The sequence below is a fragment of the Protopterus annectens genome, chromosome 10.part0 (assembly GCF_019279795.1).
Source record: "Protopterus annectens isolate FY-2018-M chromosome 10.part0, PAN1.0, whole genome shotgun sequence".
Lineage (NCBI taxonomy): Eukaryota > Metazoa > Chordata > Ceratodontiformes > Protopteridae > Protopterus > Protopterus annectens.
The window spans coordinates 625,042,245-625,064,750 of record NC_056744.1 but is presented as its reverse complement, the minus strand read 5'-3'; the positions used below and the strand labels follow the sequence as shown (position 1 = coordinate 625,064,750).

The window sequence follows — 22,506 nt, the reverse complement described above, 5'->3', positions numbered from 1 at the left end:
AGGGGCCTAAAGGAGTTTCAGCCTCCACCTCAAAAAATCCTTTGCCCTCCAACAGGGAAGCAAGGTCTTTAGAGAGATGGGGTAAAAAGGTTTACACATCCACTACCTTATCTATGAGAGCTTTAAATTGCCTTTTTCATATGTTCCAATATCAGGATTATCTCTTAGAAGATTTACAAAAAACATTAGCTTCTCCTGATCCTTTAGACAGGAAGACTTTGCAGGAAGCTGTACATAAATAACACTCAGCAAGTAAGCAATCACTTCCTACAGTGTGGATATGATGCACTGGAAGCTTCATGTAGGGCAGCTATGACAGGGGCAGGGATGCGTAGACATGCTTGGTTAAAAGATCAACCTCTACCAGATCATGTAAAAGCAAAACTTCTGGATGCACCTTTGGAAAAGAACAAGCTTTTTGGTGCAAATGCTAAGGATGTGTTAAAGACCATCGAAGAAAAAGCAAAATCAGTTCAGACTGTGAAAGATTTCCTCCAGGTTCAACCCCCCCAGATTCAGTAGGAATTGGCCTTCAAAAAACTGGTCGTTTCCTAATCCAGAAAAGTTTCAAAGGGGTAAGAACAGACGTGGCCGAGGAAGAGGCCAATACAGAGGCCCTTACAGGGGACTACAATGGCAGCCAGGAAACCAAAGAAGTGACAGGGGTTTCACCTGCCCAACAACCACAAACTCAATGACTTTCCTCTACTACCGCCTACCAGGGAACAACTAGAAGCTCCTTGGGCGGAAATTATCTCTGTTTGCAGAAAACTGGCACAGACTGACAAAGGACAAATGGATTTTGGACATTATAGACCGAGGGTACAGGTTTCATTTTCATACCTTACCAAGAAAACAAGGCATGCCAAATCTACCACAACATCAAAGGGCAGAGGCTATCAAGCAAATCACTCTGCTGACTCGAATGAAAGCAATAGAAAGAGTTCCACAACAAGAACAAGAACAGGGTTTTACTCAAGACTGTTCCTTGTTCCAAGAAAAGAATCTCAATGGAGACCAATACTGGACTTGTCCGCATTAAACACCTTTCTCATAGTACCAAAGTTCAAAATGTTGACTCTACAGCAACTCCTTCCCATGCTGGGCAAGGAGTCGTGGCTGATTACTCTGGACCTCAAGGAGGCATACCTGCATGTCCCTATCAGACACAGCTGCAGAAGATACAGATTTCTTGCAGGGCCAGAGCATTATCAATTCTCAGCATTGCCATTTGGCTTATCTACTGCTCAGAGTATTTACAAAATGCCTGGCTTCAGTAATTGCTCATTGCAGGCTCCAGGGTATACAAATTTACCCGTACCTGGACGACTGCCTCATACAAGCGGACGACAAATTGATGTTGACAAAAAGCCTGGATTATGTCATACGATTACTTCAAGCTCTGGGATACACAGTCAACTTCCAAAAGTCAAGACTGCAGCCATCCCAGCAAATAATCTTCTTAGGAGCCAAACTAGACACAGCCTCTCAGATGGCTTACCTGACAGAAGACAAGCAAGAGAAGTTAACTCAATACTTCAAAGGTTTAGCAAAACTCACCCAGATGACTGCAAGGAGATTCCTACAGGCCCTGGGTTACATGGCATCCTGCATTCTACTGGTTCCATTAGCAAAACTACACATGAGAAAGCTTCAATGGTACCTAAAAAGCATTTGGTCTCAACACAGCAACAACTTGGAGACAATAATAACACTCATTCCATGCCTACAAAAGGAATTCCTATGGTGGGCCTCGGTGAGCCAGGAAAACACAGGTATGTCATTCAAAAAACCACAGATAACACAGACCATGACTACAGACGCCTCAGACCTTGGATGGGGGGCGCACATGGAAGGCAGGTTGTATACAAGGACAGTGGTCTCCAAAGGAAACACATCTGCATATAAACCAAAAGGAAATGCTGGCAGTAATGCATGCTATCGAGGCTTTTCAACACCAACTCCAGCAAAGCCATTTAATGATACGGACAGACAACACCACTGTGATGTGGTACATAAACAAGCAGGGGGGCACCCACTCTTACCCCTTTGCAGACTGACAATGCAGCTTTGGGAGAAATCACTGAGTCTAAACATCCAGTTACAATCCCAGTTTGTTCCAGGAAAAGACAATGTGTTGGCGGACAGCCTAAGCAGGAATTTCACAGATCCACACGAGTGGAGGTTACATCCGGCTTTCAGACAACTCACTTCGACATGGGGCAAGCCAGAAGTGGACCTATTTGCCTCTCACCTCAATCATCTTCTACCAAAATTTTGCACAAGGACATACCATCCAAAGGCTTGGAAAATAGATGCCCTTTCATTCAACTGGAACTCCCTAGCAATCTATGCATTCCCACCTCTGCCACTGATGATCTCAGTATTATTAAAGATCAAAGCAGAGAAGCCCAAGGGAATCAAAATAGCCCCGGATTGGCCAAGACAACACTGGTACCCACTACTACGGAGCATATGTCACACCAGGAGGTGGGCCCTCCCTCAGTGGCCTCTACTTTTGACTCAGCACAATTTCGAAACACTGCATCCAAACCTTCAGACACTGCAGCTAACAGCCTGGGAGATCCCATAAATAACTTCAGCTTATCTCTCTCCAAGGAAGTTCAGCGGATACTAACAGAGGCTCGAAGACCATCCACCAGAAAGATTTACTTAGCAAAGTGGAAAAGATTCAGCAATTGGAATACCAACAAGGGACATGATGCATCATTACTGAACATCCCACTCATCTTGGAATATTTGGCAGATATGTTACAGAGCGGCCTCTCATATTCTTCAATAAAGATACATGCATCTGCTATTTCAGCTAGATACAACACTGATCCTCCTGTTTTCTCTCACCCCTTACTAAGACAATTCCTCAGGGGAATCAAGAACATTAAGCCACCAAGAAAGGCCCCAGTGCCAGCCTGGGACCTCAATTTTGTCTTAGAAAACTGACTCTACCTCCTTTTGAGCCAGCAGCTTCAGTTGACTTGCAATTTCTCTCATGGAAAACAGCTTTCCTGTTGGCAATTACCTCAGCAAGAAGGGTTTCGGAGCTACAGGCCCTAATGGCAATACCACCCTTTATTATTTTCCACAGAGACAGGGTTTCATTAAGGACCAACCCTACTTTTATGCCAAAGGTGGTATCTAGGGTTTCTCTAAATCAAGCCATTCATCTGCCTGCTTTCTTCCCCAGTCCTGAGAATAAGGGGGAAAGACGTTTGCATACCTTGGACATTCATAGACAACTTCGATACTACCTGGACAGAGCCAAGGCCAGTAGGAAGTCTGAACAGCTTTTTGTAGCTTACGCCCCTGCAGTCCAAGGAAAAGCAATTTCAAAACAGACCATTTCTAAATGGATTGGACATTGCATCAGATTCTGTTATTCCTTTCATGGGAAGACTGTTCCAGCCTATGTCAGACCACATTCCACCAGAGCTACAGCCACCTCTACAGCGCCATTTGATACACTTTGTTTCTAGAAACAGTCAGAATAATGATATCATCAAAGCTAGAAACACAGCCACAGTACCTCTGTTGTTTATTGAACACTTTGAAGAACATGACTGTTGCTGTTATTAGTATTTAAAGATAGGCTAATCATGTTTTATAATCATTAAAAAAATCATATTGGCTAGGCTGAAAATGGCCCTCAAGGGCAGCTTGCTCAGTACATCCCTTTGAACCTGTAAAACAGTCACAGAGTTCATCAATGCATAATGCAGATGTAAAGCAGTTTTGAGGTAATGACGTTTGCCCTTCCTCCCAGTGTTGCACAGTCTCACAGTTTGTATACTTAAGAGGTGTGGGCTTGTGAGCGATGCAGAACAGCTAGCTACCCTGCTGAAACACTTTTTGGTATGTGTGTGTTACTTTAAAAGTTGAATTTTTTTATTGTCAGGTTTTATTTTTGCAGTGTTTATCAAACTAACTGAAGTCAGGTTGATTTAATTATTATGAATCCAGCCAAGTAAGATAAGTGGAAAGATATCAAGGTGGATGGAATAAACACTATAAGGATGCTAGCTTGGGGCCTAATCCATATGCCATTGAACTTGATAAACATCCTTTTTTCCAGTTTATTTATTCATTATTACTTATTTGTTGTTACTGTGTGCCTCTTCCATTGACAGTTATCCTAGCCTGTTTCCTATATTTTTTTCATTTGTTTGTATTGCACTGATGTCTTATATTTATTTATGTTTTTTTCATTCATGTGTGCTTCTGCTCCCCAGCTTCACTCTCCTGATTCCCAGTATCAATACAGTGTTGGTTTCCCCAGTGCAAATTAGCAGGGTAGTTATACTTGGAGATTCTACCCTAATAGCCACACTTCTTTATGATGACAAAGGAACAAGCAACATACCTGCAGACTAGACAGCCAGGGTATAATCCTTCTTGCAGGTTATACAGTTCGTTCCCACATGTTTAGAAGCATGGCATACAGTGCCCAGCACGTTTATAATGGCTTTCCTGACTTTTCTGCATCACTTTTAAATGTCGCTGTTTTCAAACTCCACATCTCTGACAGATTGTATATCAACAGAGCCATGTCCCTAAACCCTGGGAATGATAGTAGAATTGCTTCCACTTTTTTAATAAGTTCATAGGTAAGTAGGCTAGCTGCTGTTGTGGGCCATTTTAATCAAAGCCATTTTCCCTTCTTGTGTTAGAAATAATCTAACCCATTTCATTATAGATTGGCCTTACCCATCCCATAGTTAGTAATTCTATAATACTCCTAATTGAAATAACTGGGATCACAACATAGTTAATTTGATGGGACCCATGCATGGGATGAAGTATTTAGGAGCTGTATTTGCCCATTAGTAGTACAGCAGGCAGTCCTGGGGTATAGTTTCTGTTTCCCATCCATAGATTTAAGTTGTGCTTGAAAATGGGCAGGGATGTTTTATGCAGATATGGAGTCTGTTGTACAGCAGCAGTATTCTCCACAAAATATACCTGTCCCTCCAAACCATTTTGTTGATGTTGCAGAAGAGGTTTAGATCCCTAAACTGAGTCTATTTTTTCATCCCTTATAATTGTTGGCCTTGTACTGCGGTAGCGTTGTCGACTCACAGCAAGACGTTGTCCATTCGATTCTCAGCTAAAGCGTCTTCTGTGTGGAGACATGCTTGAAGGGGTGTACCTTCATAGAAGGTTGTGCGTCAGGGCTGGTAACTCTGCACGTAAAAATCTTCTACCAATCATTAGCGGACCGGAGTTCAGCTGTGGCAACCCCTAACCGGGAAAAAGCCGAAAGACACAAATAATAATTGTTGGCCTTGTCCCTGATACTTGAAGTAGGAGGTGAGGGCTGTGTAGAAAATATGCAGTTATTAACTAAAAATAAAAACAGCAAAAATTGTTATATCATAAGTATTATGTTGTATTATATTGTAGATCCTTTTATAGCATAAGAAAAACTAGTGTATTGTTTTATTTTATTTTTTTATTTAATAATTATAATTCCATGGTGTGCTGTATTGGGCAGTATCTGACCTTCAAGAGGTACAGAGGCCTTCCATCTGCATTGTTAGTCTCCGAACAGCCTGTTATTGCTTAAACATTTGACTCTGTATGGACTAGATTGAGTTTGCCTTTACTGGCTGATGAAATCTTATCTCCATAACTTTCTGATTAAGATCTCTTGGTGTTTTATTTCTGTGGAGTAAAAGTTAATTTATTCTTTATTTGTAACCATAACCCCTACTTTTTCCAGGATATTCATTATCTCCTGATAAAGACTTCAGGTTTGAAAACACTACCATATCATTTTTTTGATTATGTTCTATTCTTGACTAGGAAACTGGAAAAGCCATTCTTTATGGTTTCATATGTCAGAATTCCTGGGAAACATTTATTTATTTATTTATTTTATTTAATGCTGTCTTCCCATGTTGAATATTTAAGTCAGCAGCTTAAACAGCAAATAATGGAAGCATAAATTATAAAATAATTTGTACTCCACATTAGCATGCATTAGAAATTTGATGGGTTTCATTTTTTACATTCGCTTATCAGCGTTATGTAATCCATGCAGGAAAACAGAACAGCTGGCGCAAAGCTTTGAAAAAGGAATAGCATTGCAGCTGCATGAAGAACTAGTTGCTGAGAACAAAAGGAACAAACATACCAGCTACATCTCAGGTAATGCAGTGGCAATAGTATTTGAAAACTGGCTTATTTGGGCCAATATCATTTAATCACTCAAGACTTCAAGTTGAAGCATTTTGACCACAATCTTTAGGATGCATTATTGGCTTAGTGTGTGTGTGTGTGTGTCTTTCGGCTTATCCCGGTCAGGGGTCGCCACAGCGGAACTCCGGTCCGCTAATGTTTGATAGTGGATTTTTACATGCCGAGTTACCAGCCCTGACGCACAACCTTCAACGAAGGCACGCCCATTCATGCATGCCTCCATACAGAAGACGCTCTAGCTGAGAATCGAACGGGACAACGTCTTGCTGTGAGGCGACAATGCTACCGCAGCACCACTACTGCGGTAGCATTATTGGCTTAGTAATTTATCACTTTTAACATTGTTGCAGTGAGATGGCAATTGTTCTAGTACAAAAAGCAGTATGTGGCCTAAAAAACAATATAATTTTCAAAAAAATGGTGCAGTGTATTATACTCTACTGTGCCTTGCTGCTTTATTGTCACATGTGCTGTAAAAATGCAGGTACTGATAGAAGATATAGGCATCCAGACCACGCAGTCTTCTGCCAACCAGAGAAATTAGAAGACTTTTTAAATGTTTGGATTCACCTTCCCTTTACAGTATTTTGGATTTCATTGATTTTTTTCACATAGGTTATTGATTCTCCCCGGCAAACAATCTCACACACTAAAAGTGGATCTGCTTCTTCAGAAATTCCTGTCAAAAAAGCAAAAATTAAAACAATCTTCTCTTGTCTCATTTACATTGGACAGGAGTGATTTGTTGGGCTTAGTTGAGGGTTTCGTTCAGGCTCTGGCCCCTACCAGGTCTGCTGTTTGTGGGAAGAGAAAAGGGTATTCTTCATTTCTTGATGAAACTGGGACATTTCATCCAAATAGCTAAATAGACCAGAAGAAGAGTATGCTACCAGAACAGTGATGGACAGAATGTTAATAATCCCAGTAAGACGGGAACCTTAATTTGCAAGCAGTGTAATATCTGCCCATTTATAGCCAATATCGATCATTTTGTTCGTCCCACCACTGACAAGGTTGTGAGACTTTGGAATTATGCTGATTGCTGGACCAAGAACGTGGTCTATTTAGCTATTTGTATGAAATGCCCCAGTTTCTACGCAGGAAAAATGAACAGGACACTTAGGGGCAGGATCAAAGAACATTTTATATAAAGTTATGATGGAAGTTGCAACTGTGGCCACAGCAAAACATGTTATTGAACAAGGAGTAGAACATTATTTCAACAACAGAATGGGTGACATGAAGAATACAACTGAGAAGACTGAACAAGAATGGATCATTTGGTTACAAGCAAGACCGGTGTTATGGACTGAATAATGTTTTTTTATCAAACCTTTCTTGAAAGCTAGACCATTGCCTCACTAATTTTTTTTCCTCTCTCATAGAATCACATTTAACCCCATTGATTGGTTATTTGACTCCAGCCAAAGGGAATGATAGGCTGTAACACCCTTCTTTCACACAGATTCCTTTGATTGGCTGTATGCATGTAGAGGATGGTTCTTAAGCACCTTCAGGTTTGTTTACACTCTTTTGCCACTTTTCAGATCTATGCACCTTCACTGGCCTGGTTCTGTGGGATTATAATACATTTCTTTGGATGTTTTTATCAGGCAAGGTACTTTCATTTTAATTTTACTGACTAAGTAGTGCTCCTTTTGGTTTTAAGACCTTACGCTTGTAAGCAGACATACTCATTTCTACATAAAACACTTGAATGATGGTTGATGTTTCTTAGTAACATTAGTTAGCTTATATTCCTATAGCTTTTGAGTTTCATGTGTACACATGGGCTCTGCCCATTAAGATTGTGATTATAATACACACCTGCTTAGATGTTTACTGTGAAGTAATGTTTTATACTGAACATTTTTTGTTTTTATCAACTGTCATGGCTCATTTAGTTGAATGCAGGCACCTCGGCATTTATGCTTCATTGTTTTATCTTTTCTTGTTAGAGAGATGATTCACTTATGTTTTTGTGGTAGCAGTTGCTTTTAATTGGTTTTTATGGTATGCATTTAGGAATTCTTACATTTCACTGCAGTGTTGTGCTATGCTTAAGAATTTTGAATGTTGGAAACATAGCAATTCTAAATGCAACAGATAGGAGTCCACAGCTTTTATATGTTTTCTTTATGTCGAGAGCTAAATTAAGCAAGCATACACAAGACACTAAATGTTTGTTCAGTCTTTATCATGTAATCCTGGCAATCAGTTGATCTGATTTGCTTCTGAATCTCATAGAACTATATTTAATGGTTTTGGATTTGTATATTTTACCATGACTAGGCACATATCTACTGTTAGAACTAGGTGACTAGTAGATAAGTATTTTTTTATATATATATTTAAGCCATACTAGAAATTGTAGTTTGTTTTATTTTTTAGTACACATTAGCAGATCATGTACTGTCTAATTTGCTGCCAGAGTTTCTATAGCTGATTTGACGGCTTATAATGTCATAATTGGAATCAGTTTCTGATTTGTTGTTTGGATTTTAAATAGTGAGTGTTAACTTGTGTATTTTTAAAGTCTGATGAAGCGTTGAGGACAATGCAACAGCGCTTACTAAGTTATAACAAAAGCTTTTTGGTTTACTTTACTTAGCTGTGTTAGTTGTCACCCAGTTTTTATTCTGGTATTGTTCTATTAATGTTGTCAGAGGTTTGCCTCCCCTCCACAAAACTACACTGGTCCATGTCTGTCAATTTTGGCACCACCTTTGCCATTCTTTTAGTGATTACAGACATAAATACTTTATAATCCTAGTTTAAAATTGAAATGGGTCTATATGAAGCTGTGTCTTATTGGTCTTTATTGTCTTTTGGTATTACAGGGACAAAGCTCCCCTGCCTACCTTGGTAATGCATGCTAACCCTAACCTTGCTTTGCCCTGCCCAAACCTAACCCCAAACCGTATCTTGAAAAAATCCATTCCTGTAACACTGCTACTACACTAGACACACTCATACACACGTGCACTAACACACACTACATACATAAGGTCTAACCCCTTATCTAACCCTAAAATACATACACTGTCATGCAAACATACAATGGCTATACCCTTACCTAACCCTTACCTTAACACCTAAACACGCACTAACTCTCTCAGAATCCCCACTTACCATTTTCAAAGAAATGACACTTTGAGATATCAGAAGTTTGACTATCTGAATGTTTAACGATCTTGACCACCCCTAGCATTTGTTGAACAAAGCAGTGTTTGACAAAATGCACTTTAACCAAGTTGATATACTCCTTCATTGTTTCATTTATTTTGATCAGCTCCGAGTAAATTTTGTTTATTTTTCCTCTAAATTACTGTAAGCCATGTCTTGTACCAAAACTGGAGTTTGAACTGCTTTTTGCTGAGCAGCTACAGGATTATTCACATTCAATGTTTTTTCTTCACCTTTTCTAGTTGATTTTCTTTCATTCTCTTTTAAGTTGTTTCTTTGCTGGCATGCAGGCAGTAACAGTAACTGTGCTTACTAGGCAGTAACTGAGTTTTACTAAAACTGTTTAGGTTCATAGGTAGGTACTAGGCTATTGGCCCTAGGGCCTATATTTAGCCAAAAAGGTAGCCTGGCTTTCACCACCCAAGAAAATTATTTTCCTGTGCCCCTGTTGAACAGAGCCACAGAAGTGATCCCCGGAGTGAATTTCCTATCTCCCATCCAATCATTAAGATTCTTCTTGAAGAGTGCTAATGAGGAGCTTTGTTTGATATAGATAGGTAGTTTGTTCCAAAGTATGGGAAGTCTCTGGGACAGGAATTCATCCCTCCAGCATGTTCTGTTTATTCTGGTGACAAGGTTTAGGTCCCTAGAGCGTAGAGCTCAGAGGAACTGGGATTTCTTTAAGTGGAGCATGTCCAACAGCTCTGGGTTTGACATAGCTTTGTATGTTAGGCAGAGATCACCTCTGAGGAGGCGATATGCGACGGAGTAAAGCTGGAGTTTTTTGAGATGGTCTGCATAGGGCATCTGTTTGAGGTCGGTAATCCTTATTGTGAGGTATTTCTGTGGCCTTTCTAGTTGTTGTAGATGTCTTGTGAGGTACATACCAAAAGGGGCGTTGTACTCTATAATGGGTCTAATGAGTGACAAGTATCTAATGAGTGACAAGTATCGGAGAACAATGACCTCTTTTTTTCCTGGATGAGAAACCTTTTGTGATGGTGTGCCATGTAGAAGGATTTCCTGACTATGTGGCGATGTGATTGTCAAAGGAGAGACTACTGTCCACCTGTGTCCCAAGGTCTCTTATCACACTTTCGTTATTAAGTAGACTACTCCTATGTGGTAGTTCATGGGTACAGAGTTTTTATCAAAAGGGATGACCATAATTACTCGCCCCTATCTCTCAGTTTTTCTTCACACTGGGAGAGACGAAATTATGCTGTTGATTAGTGTGCAACCATCTTGGAAGTCCCAGGAGGTTATAGCTTTTGAAACGCAAAATGATTGCAAGTTACAACTTCTGTGTTTTCTCCTGTGGCTTCTGATTCTGATTCTGAGGAAATTGTGGCTTCTGTTAGTCCCTTTCAAGGATTCTCTTTTTGTGAAACAATTTTCAGTACGAGTCAGTTGTTTCAATGGGGACATAATGATATTGCACTTACTCTGAGGAAATATGATGTATTGAAACTGAAATTTTCTGAACATACACAAGTTCTCCTCTTCTTCCAGCATTGGAGAGTACATTTATTACAGCCTGGAACTTGCCCCCCCCCCCCAAAAGCAAATAAATTGTATAACGTTCCTCAGTCTTGTAAGTTTTTAGATTCTAACCCCAGCACTGTTTTCTTTCGTAAACCCAGGTGCTGCTCAACATCTACTTAATGCCAGTCCTTCCACTTCTGACAAGGATGGGAAAGCTTTTGATAGATTGGGGGGGCGTACTCTTCTGCAACACATTTTTAGAATTGTCAGTTGTCAAGCTCGTATATCAAAGTTTATGATTACCTCTCTTGAGAACATGAGGAGTATTATGGCACAGTTGCCCTTATCTGAGGCAAAAACATCTTTGTGTAACTTTGCTTATGTGGCTACCCACTGTTTGAAATGTGCTTCTGATTTGGGTGATGCCACTTCCAGTGCTACTACCACTGGAACTGTGATGAGGAGGTTTGCTGGGTTGTATAACTCAAAACCTTCCTGAGGAGGTTAATGCTGATATTTTGAATTCTCCCCTAGACGGGGTAGTATTTGAAACATCTGCTGCAGAGATCCTTAAAAATTGTGATGAGAAAGGCAAGCTGATTTAGGGAATTTCACAGACATTTTTTAGCATTCTTGTACAAGTTTTTCAAGGTGTATAATGCTATCTCTGCAAACCTTTTCAAAAATCAAAATAAACAGACACACCAAGCTGATGGTTAAGTGGAGTTCTAAAAAAGCAGTGGCAGGAAGGCTTCAAAAAGAAAGGAGAACCCCCTCCCCAATGGACAGTCTAAGTCTGAATGTATATCTTCAGAATCCCACCCCCATCTTTCCCAGCCTGGCAAGTGTTTTAATTTTTCCCAGAAATCTACACCTCCACATCTCTTTTTGGTAGCAGATATTTTCAGACAGATGGGTTCTGAAAGTGATTCAGCACAAATGCAGATGGCAGGGAGTGAGAATCTTCTTCCTTGTCCCTCAAAGCAAACTTTTTTTTTTCTGTCCTGTCATTCAGCATCTCTTGGTTCAGGAGGTGACAGCAGCAGTCCTTCCTCATAAAAGAAAGTTTTTATTCAGGAATGTTTCTGGTGCCAAAGTACAAAGATTCTTTGAGGCCAGTTCTGTGCCTTTCCTTTTCAAACTAGTTTGTGATAGTCCCCAGGTTTAAAATGTTATCTCTTCCGCAGCCTATTACCTATCTTCCCCATTTAAGTTTTCTGGTGACCTTAGATCTTAAAAAAAATGACCATCACATTCCTATAACTCCAGACTTCAAATATTTCTTAAGGTTTTCTATATCTGGATCACACTTTCAGTTCTCCGCATTGTGGTTATCTAGAGCTCCAAGGATATTTACAAAATGTCTGTCTAGCTCCAGTGGTAACCTGCTGTAGACTGTGAGGTATTCACACTTTCCTTATTAAGATGGCTTCCTTATCTTTGTAGAGTCTTTATCAAATTGTCAGGAATCCCTCACTTGGGTGACAGATCTGCACAGACTGGTGTTGTAGGAGAACATTAAAAGTCTTGTTTAACTTCTCATTAGATTGTTTTCCTGGGATGTCTCCTAGATAACATCAGTTCAAAGAGCTGTTTCTTCCACAGGAAGGGAAAGTAGATCTGTGTTTACATTTATTCATGAGTTGTCCCACTCATACCAGAAGTATGGGTAGTTCAACCATCACCCTGGGCTGGCTGAACCTGCACCTGACCACCTCAGCTGTTCAAGTAAAGACCCCCCCCCCCAAAAAAAAAAAAAAACTTCACTGGAATAAGCCAATTGCTATACTGCTGTAAGTGATCAGCTTATTGCAGTTAGATCTATGTCCCCAATATATATATATATATATATATATATATATATATATATATATATATATATATATATATTCCTTCAAGTACACGATACGACCCTCACCCCCAACTCCTGTCCCAGCCATTCAGGTCACGTTTCTGTACCCTGCACCCAATCCTTCTTCAACGTGTAGCAAGCAGTTGCAACAATTTCTACCCTACCTGCACTGAGCACAACAGCATTCATGTTTTAGTTTTAAAAAGTCTTCTTTTTAAACTGTAGCAAACAATTGCTGCAGCTTATACCCTGCCTGTCCAGAGCAGTACAGCACTCAGATTTTATTAAAAAAGCAAAAAGATTTTTTCTCACTTTTAACTGTAGTAAACTGCTTGCTGTAATTTAGCAAGCAGTTGCTACAGTGTAAACCACGCAGGGCATGCTACTGTGCTCAGATTTGATTGCAGATGCAATATTGGCTTTTAAAAGCTGGTATTGCATTAATGAGAGATTGGGATCAGCTGATTGATCCCTCCCAACTCTTTTTGCATGGGGCAGTTACCCCTCTTGCCCCACCCTAGCTACACTACTGACTCAAACCAAGGCCTCAGAACAGAATTTCTCAGGATACTAGGATTCATGGCTTCCACAATTTTTATGATTCACCTAGCTAGCAAGACATACGAGAAAAAAATCAGTGGCATCTAAACTTAGTATGGTCCCAACATCAATATTCACTGACATTCCAGATTACAGTTTTAGGTTTTGTGAGAGGGGAGATTGCTTGGTGGAGCGACCATGTTTATCTGAATCCTGTTCTCCCATTTTTAACTTTCAATTCCAGCACAGTCTGTAACAACAAACACTTCAGACTTTGCTTGAGAAAGAGTATCTATGGAGATTAAAGTTCAGGGTCTTTGGGAAAGAAAATATAGAAACATGCAAATGTACAAGAGATATGCTGGCTCTTATAAATGGTGTCAGCTCTCCGTCATCTGTGGTCTCCTGGACCATTACAAGTGTTTACAGAAGACACCACAGTGATGTAGTACATAAACAAACTGAGGGAGCCAGATCTTGCATTCTGTGTAAACTAGTCATGGTAGCCTGGGATGTAGCTTTTCAGCTAAATCTCATTTTGCAAACATCTTATATTCTGCTAGAACGAAACTGTATGGCAGACAAGCTGAGCAAGATCAGAAAAGACCCTCACATATGAAGATCAAATCAGGGGGTCTTCCAGGACTTTATCCAGCTATGGGGAATCTTTTTGAATCCAGTCAGTCAGTGGGCAAATTCCTGCTGTAGGACTCCATGCAAGAAGGACCAGAAAACCAATACCTTTTATTTTCCCTTTGACAGGAATATTCATGTTTTCTTTTCCATCCTTTCGTCTAATATCCAGGGTCATTCTGAAGATTCAAATGACTCCCCAAAGATCATCATGGCGGCTCCCTTCTGGCCAAGGCAGCAGTGGTTCTCCCTTCTATTGGAAACACCCAAGGGGGATTACCACCAGCTTCTTTACAGATTGAATCTACTCATACAGGACAAAGGGGTGTTTGATGCATCCCAACCCCAAACAACTCCAGTTAACTGCCTGGATGATAGTCTTAGTGTCTTTTAGGCATCCATTTTCAGACCCCATACAGCAAGTATTAAAGGAGGAAGAAAATCTGCTACTAGAATATCATATATTAATAAATAAAAAATATATTTTTTAGTGGGTACCAAGACAGAAACCAGAACTCTTTCAAGGTTAGTATTATTTTGTTTTACATTTTTTCAGACAGTACCACCCACTGGTCTGTCTTACACCTGCATCAACATTTATTAGCCATTACAGCATGTCTTCCCATGGATTCCCCTCTTTCAATGCAATCTCATGTAAAAAAAAAAATAATAATTGGGAAAGGCGTGTTGCATACCAAGCTTCTTAGAAAACATGTGCCCTCTCCTTGGAATCTTTATTTTGTCCTGGAAAAATTAATTCTTGCTCCATTTGAACCAACTCATCAGGATGATGGTCAGCATCAGTAAGAAGCTGAGATCCCTCATAAAATCCTCCAAAGCTATTTACGAGAACAAAATTGCACAGATTCTAAAGACAACCACAAGGCATTTTACAGTTATGTCAACAACCTCAATGGCGGCACTCCGATTTACTCTGAGTTGCAGCAAAATGGCACCAAATATACTGATCCAACTGATATTGCCAACATTCTGGCAGATAGGCTCAGTGCCAATTTCACCCCCCAAAGGGTCCATCTCAATACAGGAAGAATGCCAAGTCCCGGTAATCACGGCTGCACAGGTAAAAACTTCACTAGACAAAGCCAAGAATTACAGCATCCATGGGACCAGACAGCATCCCGGGCTGTGTCCTACATGAACTACAAAACAAACTGGCACCCACCTATGTACTATGTTTAATCTTGGCCTCACCTCAGGCTTTATGCCCACTGAATGGCGCACAGCTACGGTTATCCCACTCCATAAGGGGGGGGGGGTCCGCCTCGGACCCTGGTAACTACTGCCCCATCAGTCTGGTCTGTAAGGCCATGGAACTTATCATCATGGAACACATAAACAGGGACATTGGAAGCCTCCAGTCTCTGGACCCCACACAGTTTGGGTTCGTGAAAGGTAGATCATGTCTCCTAAATCTGATTGATAACTTTGAAACAGTCACCAGATCCGTGGATGAGGGTAAGGTGGTTCACACAGCCTATCTGGACCTCGCCAAGGCATTCGACACCATCCCCACTCCGGAATCTTAGATAGACTCACTAAACTGGGCATTAATCCCTATGTCACTAGATGGGTTACAAACTGGCTCACTGACAGAACCCACATAGTCAAAGTAGCTGACTCCAAATCCAGTACTAGACCTGTGACAACTGAAGTACCCCAGGGCTCAGTCCTAGGTCCGCTCTTATTTGGCATCTACTTCTCTGAAGTTTAAGCCAACACTGAAGGCCTATGGCTAACAAAGTTTGCAGACGACTGCAAGCTGGGAGCCATTATCTATTCCCCAAAGGATGTGGACATTTTACAAAAGGGCCTCAATGATATAGATGCCTGGTGTCAGAGCCATGGCCTCAAGCTCAAAGCCAAAAAATGCATAGTCATCCCCTTTGGAAAAAAAACAAGTGCCCTTGAACTACCACATAGGTGGTAGCCCACTTAACACCTAAAGTGTGATGAGACCTTGGGACACAGATGGACAGTGGTCCCTCCTTTGATAAACACATCACCACAGTAGTCAGAAAATCTTTCTACGTGGCCCACCTAATTACAAAAGGCTTCTCATCTAGAAAAAAAGGAGGTCATTGTTCCCCTCTACTCATCCCTCATTAGACCTGTTATAGAATACAACACCCTGTTTGGTATGTACGAACAAAACGTTTGCAACAGCTGGAAAGGCCAAAGAAATACCTCACAAAGAGGATCACTGGCCTATAACATCTACACTATGCAGACCGCCTCAAAAAACTCCAGCTCTACTCTGTTTCATATCGCCTACTCAGAGGTGATCTCTGCCTAACATACAAGGCCATGTCAAACCCACAAATGTTGGACTTGCTCCACTTAAAGAAAACAATCCATCTGAGCCACATGCTCCAGGGACCTAAACCTTGTCACCCCAATTAACAACACTTGCTGGAGGGCTAGGTTCCTGTCCCAGAGACTTCCCATACTCTGGAACAGACTGCCCATTCAGGTCAAGCAGAGCACCTCTTTTGCCCCCTTTAAGAAAAATCTTGATGATTGGATGGGAAATAGGAAATTCGCCCCGGGGAATTACTTTGGTGGCTCTGCTTGACAGGGGTGCAGGAAAATACATTTCTGTAAATGCCGATAGACAGGGAATCCATATGGCTAGGCTGTATAGGCCCTAGGGCAAATAGCCTAGTACCTACCTATGAACCTATGACTATATATATATATATATATATATATATATATATATATATATATATATATATATATATATATATATATATATATTTTATGTATATAACTCTTAGCGATATAGACAGTATAACCTCCAGTAGGCAAATGACAAACTATCAGCAGCTTTATTGTAGACGTTTTATGTAACATAGCTCAACCTGTGGGTTATGCTATAGACCTATATTGATAATTCAAGACTTCAGTCTGTGTTTGTGCTTGATAACCTATCTTGTCTTTGTTCTTTAGAACCAGTCTGTCTTGTATAAACCTTTTATGCAGTTGTTAAACTTAATTCATACAGCTTTGAAATTCTTAATTTGTATAGTTTTGTAGTTGCTTTGTTTTTAGTATAGTTGGAGCTTTTCTCCTTGGGTCTCCACTGTGTGTGTGTGTTTGGCTCAGCTGGACTAACCTGGTTAAAAAATGACCAATTAATAAATAAAGAAGTTATGTACTCGCCATAACATACCATCCGAGTAGTTGTACTACATTTGTCTTCAACCTGTGGGAATATGGATCCATATCGGATCCAAGCCGGCAAAGATTACTAGCATCAGCTCCAGACTCCTCCACACCTCCCCTGCCTTCCATCCCCAGATCGAGTTTGCTGAATTTACACTTATAACCCGACCTGATAACATACGTGATGTTTGATGTATTTATGGATAGGTTAGGTGGATGTTATGGATAAAGGGTTTAAGAAGAGATTCTCATGCAGGCAAAACTTTCCTGCCAGGATGCTTATGACCGTTGTGTTTATTGCCTCGGGGCTGCTCACTTGGAGTCCCCTTGTACCATTTGTGAAGGCTTTGGCTCTCGCACTGTCAATCGGAGAAGGGCCAAACTCATTCTTAAGGGTCTTCTGTCTTCACTGGACTTTTCTTCAACCTCCTGCAGCAAAAGGGACAAATTGGGTAATAAGCTGTCTAAGGACCCCAGAGCTTCTAAGGGAGACAATTAGCCTGCCCTGTCTTCTGCTACTGTTTCTGGCCAGCCAGATCTGAAAGTCCCAAGAACATCAGATTGTATAGTAGCCTCTGCCCCACCATTAGCTTTGATACCTCAGAGCTGGTCACCTTCAGGGTAGCTGTCTTGGAGTTTATCTTCTGCGGTGGTGCTGCTGCGGTAGCGTTGTCGCCTCATAGTAAGATGTTGTCCTGTTCGATTCTCAGCTAGAGCGCCTTCTGTACGGAGACATGCATGAATGGGCGTACCTTCGTTGAATGTTGTGCGTCAAGGTCGGCAACTCGGCACGTAAAAATCTACTGCCAATCATTAGCAGACCGGAGTTCCGCTGTGGCAACCCCTAACCGGGAAAAGCCAAAAGACACAACAACAGTGACACTGCCTCAGAGCTGATCCCCTTCAGTTTTGCTGTCACACAGCCAATCCCCATCGTCTCTTTTACCTTGGAGCCTATCCCGTTCAGCTGTGGTCACTAGCAAGGCATCCTCCTCGACCATTAGTGTTCTGAAACCTTTCTTGGATGGGGAGATCATTTGGGATGGACTTTCTCTCCCTTTTTTCCTTTTACTCCTGAGGCCTCCCCGTCTCCACCTCAGATCCAAGCTTCCCCAGCTTAGACCATTAGGCCAGATCCATTATCTAGTCAGCGAACATCCAAACCCCCTTTGGTGGCCTCCTCAGTTTGGTCATCTTGGTCTGTTTGGAGTTTGAAAACTTCAGAACTGGACAAGTTGATGCTGTCCTTCCCACAGGCATAGATGGAGTTAGACCTCATTCCGTTGGCTGTGGGCCCTCACTCCAAAGCTTTGGTTCTTGTATCTCTGATGTCCTTCAAGAATGCAACTGCAGTCCTAACATATGGGATGTTCTTCATTCCACATTGCTGCAGTCCTAACCATTGGGTAGTCCGCTGTCCCAGTCGGCCCGAATACCAAAGTATATGGCTGACGTCGGTCAAGGCGCATTAGTCTGACGTCAGGACATCAGGGTACTAATGCGCATGACCGACGTCATATCCTCAGTCTTTTTTGCCGCATGGTCCGATGCAGAAGCAGTTTTGCGAGTGCAGGTTGGCGTTCTGAAATTTTCTGAAGTCGGAGTTTCAGACCGAATCAAAGTTGGCTAAGTACCCGTTGGGAATATTTTGGTTTTTCTTGCCTCAGTATTTAACCGGATGTCAGAAAAAGTGAATAACTGTATTTCTTGTGGGAAACAGATACCTCATAGGGATTACCATACCTTGTGTATACCTTGTTTAGGGCCTGAGCACGGCGTTGTTGGATGCCGCTCTTGTGCTAGATTTAACAAACGCACTATTAAGAGGAGGTTAGACTGTGCCAGGTTAGTTTTTGGGAAGCGTTGTAATTATAAAATGCCGTCGGATGCTCCGACGCTTCGCCCAAAAAGCGCAAGGACAAAGCAGCAAAGCCTAGAGTGGAAGAACCGACAGTCCCGGACGTCGGTTCTTTAGAAGGCTCAGTGGAGCCGGAGGTTCTGCCAGGAGTTTCTTTGGAGTCTCAGGGAGAGACTTTACTGTTACAGGATGTGTCCTCTCAGGAGGTAGGCCAGGCTGAAGGGGCTTCTCAGGTGGCTGTTCTTCCCTCTCTTCCTAAGGTGGTTAGAGCCTCCCCTTCTGTTTCCAAGGCTTCTTTGAGAGGCAGGCCAGGTTTAACTTCAGTGGGGGTTTCTCCTAGTTCTTCAGGATCTTTGCCTAAGAAACATATGCTTAAAATGGCAGAGGATTTGATTACTATGATTAGGGTTCTATGCCCCTCCTGATAAGAGGCCTAGGGTGGAACCTGAGTTTGAGAGTTTTGAGCACTGTTCGGAGGCTTCTGAGTCTTGACTGAAGACTTGCAGGAGTATCCTCCTTATTCTGATTCTGATGTGGATGATTCTACTCCTTCAGCTTCTCCTCCTGAGGATTTTTCTTTTTCAGAGACTCTGCATTCCATGAGGGAGCATTTTAAATGGGAAGGTCAAGATTTCTCTGATTCCAGGAAGAGGCTTAGAGAATTCTTGTTTTTACCCCAGCATAGGCCTTTAGCTATACCTCCTGTTCTGAATGTGGTGGAAGATGTTTTTGCAGAGGCTTCCCTGAACCCTGATTCTGTGCCTCCTGCCCCAGTTAAACCGGATAGGTACTATAGGGTGCCTGAAGCTCATAAGTATCGTTTTAAGAGTCCTAGGGCAGACCCGGAAACTGTCTCTCAGGGGCCTAAAGGTGTTAAGGCTTCTGTTGTTAAAAATCCTGTTCCTCCTGATAAAGAGGCAAGGGCTTTGGATAGATGGGGAAAGAAAGTGTATACTTCTTCCACTTTAGCCATGAGGCGTTGAATTGCCAGTTTCACATGTTAAAATATCAAAATTATCTCCTTTCACAATTGAAGTCTAAGGTGGATGCTCTGGCAGAAGGTATTGAGTGTAAAGAGTTGCAGGATTTAGTTCATGTGTCTGAACAGGTGGGTAAGCATTCCTTGCAATGTGGTTTTGATGCTGTGCAGGCCTCCTCGAGGGTGGCTGCCACTGGTTCTGTTCTTCGAGGCACGCCTGGTTGAGGGATCAGAATTTAGCTGAGCATGTTAAGACAAGGATTTTGGATGCTCCTTTACAGTCTGATGTGTTGTTTGGTTCGCCTGTGGAAGCAGTTTTAAAGAAAATGGAGGACAAGGCTAAGTCTATGCAAACTGTTAAAGATTTTTGCAGGTGCAGCCTCCAAGTTTAGTAGAAATTGGCCTACTAAGGGATGGACATATCCTGCTTATGATTCCCAGTCTAGGGGTAGGTCTAGGCGTGGTAGGGGCAGAGCTCAAGGTTCTTTTAGGCCTAGAACAGGGAGTTCACCTGCTCAGACTTCTGGTGAGGGCAGGGGTCAGTCCTTTCGTAAACAGACCCAATGACCTACCTTTTCAGCTGCCAGTACATTCTCGCCTGGCAGCACCTTTGGGAGGAAGGCTGGCTCTTTTCAAAGAAAATTGGGATTTAATTACCCAAGACAGATGGGTTTTGGATATCATTCACCACGGTTACAGGTTTTATTTCCATACCTTGCCTCCTTTCAAAGGCATGCCAGACATTCCTCCTCTACAAAGAAAAGAGGCTCACAAGCAAATTTCTCTGTTACTCCAAATAGGGGCCATTCAGCCAGTTCCTGTGCCAGAAAGGGGCCTAGGATTTTATTCTCGCCTGTTCCTAGTACCAAGAAGGGGAACACGTGGAGACCAATTTTGGATTTATCTATCCTCAACACTTATCTGGACATTCCCAAGTTCAAAATGTTGACGTTACAACAGCTTTTACCTCTGCTGGGCAAAGATCACTGGATGGTAACTTTAGATCTCAAGGAAGCTTACCTTCATGTGCCTATCAGACTAAGTTGCAGGAAGTATCTGCGTTTCGAGCTGGAAATTCCCATTATCAGTTCTCTGCATTGCCCTTTGGCTTATCTACTGCCCAGAGTATTCACAAAGGTTCTGGCTCCAGTGATAGCTTACTTCAGGCTAAAAGGAATTCAAATCTATCCTTACTTGGACGACTGCCTGATTCTGGCTCAAGAAAAGGAAGACCTTTTACAGCATTTGGAATATGTGATAGCAGTGCTAAGATGCCTAGGGTATTCTGTGAACGAAATAAAGTCCAGTCTAGTACCCTCTCAAGACATGTGCTTTCTGGGTGTGAGACTGAATACAGCAGCCCAGATGGCCTGTTTAACCCCGGACAAACAAAGGAATCTTTCCATTTACTTCCATCAACTATCTCTTCAGTCCGGGCTGACTGCAAGGACAGTCCTTCAAGCCTTAGGGTTCATGGCATCTTGTATTCTGGTGCTTCCCAATGCCAAACTGCATATGAGGAAGCTGCAATGGTATCTCAAAAATGTATGGACACAGCACTGCCAGGATTTGGACACTGTCATTCAAATAATACCTTGCATTCAACAGGAATTTTTGTGGTGGGCTCAGGAATGTCACCTAAACAAGGGACTCTCTGTGACCCGGCCAGAGGCGAGTCAGATTCTAACGACAGATGCCTCAGACATTGCTTGGGAGCTCATCTAAATGGAAAGTGGATACAAGACAAGTGGCCTGCCAGACTACAGCATCTACATATCAACATGAAGGAGATGTTAGCAGTCCAGTTTGCATTAATGGCTTTCAAGGAGTTACTTCTTCCAGGGCAGGTGTTGATTCTAACAGACAACACAACTGTCATGTGGTACATCAACAAACAAGGGGGAACGCATTCTTACCCGTTGTGCAGGCAAGCAATGATTTTATGGGAGACTGCACTCAGCTTGCATCTAACTCTTCAGGCAAGGTTTCTGCCGGGAGCGCAGAACTCCTTAGCAGATGTGTTAAGCAGACAAATCATGGATCCCCACGAGTGGAAACTGGATCTTCATGTATTTCAGAAATTGACAGTGTCATGGGGAACTCCAGACATAGATCTGTTCGCTTCTCCACTAAACCACCAGCTGCCAAAGTTTTGCACACAGAGGTTTCATCACACAGCTTGGAAAGTGGATGCTCTTTCTTTCAGTTGGAAAAATCTTCATGTGTATGCATTTCCACCTCTGCCCCTTCTCCCAAAGGTGCTCCTAAAGGTCAGACAAGACAAGCCAAGGATGATTTTAATAGCTCCAGATTGGCCTCGGCAACACTGGTACCCATTACTGAGGAGTCTGGTAAGGAAGCCTCCATGGCCTTTACCTTTGATTCCACACCTGTTGTCTCAGAAGGACGGTCACCTGCTCAATGTCAAGCTTCACTCTCTTCATCTAACAGCCTGGCATATTCTGTTTTGAAACACAGCAGGTCTCAACTTCCTCAACAAGTTTTAAATGTGATTATGGAAGCCAGAAGACCTAGTACAAGGAAAGTGTACGCGAAAAATGGAAGAGATTT

General features: G+C 41.9%; 1 protein-coding gene across 2 annotated transcripts in view; it reads left to right on the top strand.

Annotated features, from left to right (window-relative positions):
* Positions 1–22,506, top strand: part of CPT2 (carnitine palmitoyltransferase 2) — a 347,899-nt gene that overhangs the window by 114,968 nt on the left and 210,425 nt on the right. Inside the window, exon 3 of one of the 2 annotated variants that reach the window (XM_044085447.1) lies at positions 6,059–6,165. The exons of the other annotated variant lie outside the window; for it this stretch is intronic. Coding sequence (XP_043941382.1) covers positions 6,059–6,165 — 107 coding nt within the window. The remainder of the gene's footprint in view (positions 1–6,058; positions 6,166–22,506) is intronic. 2 annotated transcript variants of the gene reach the window in all.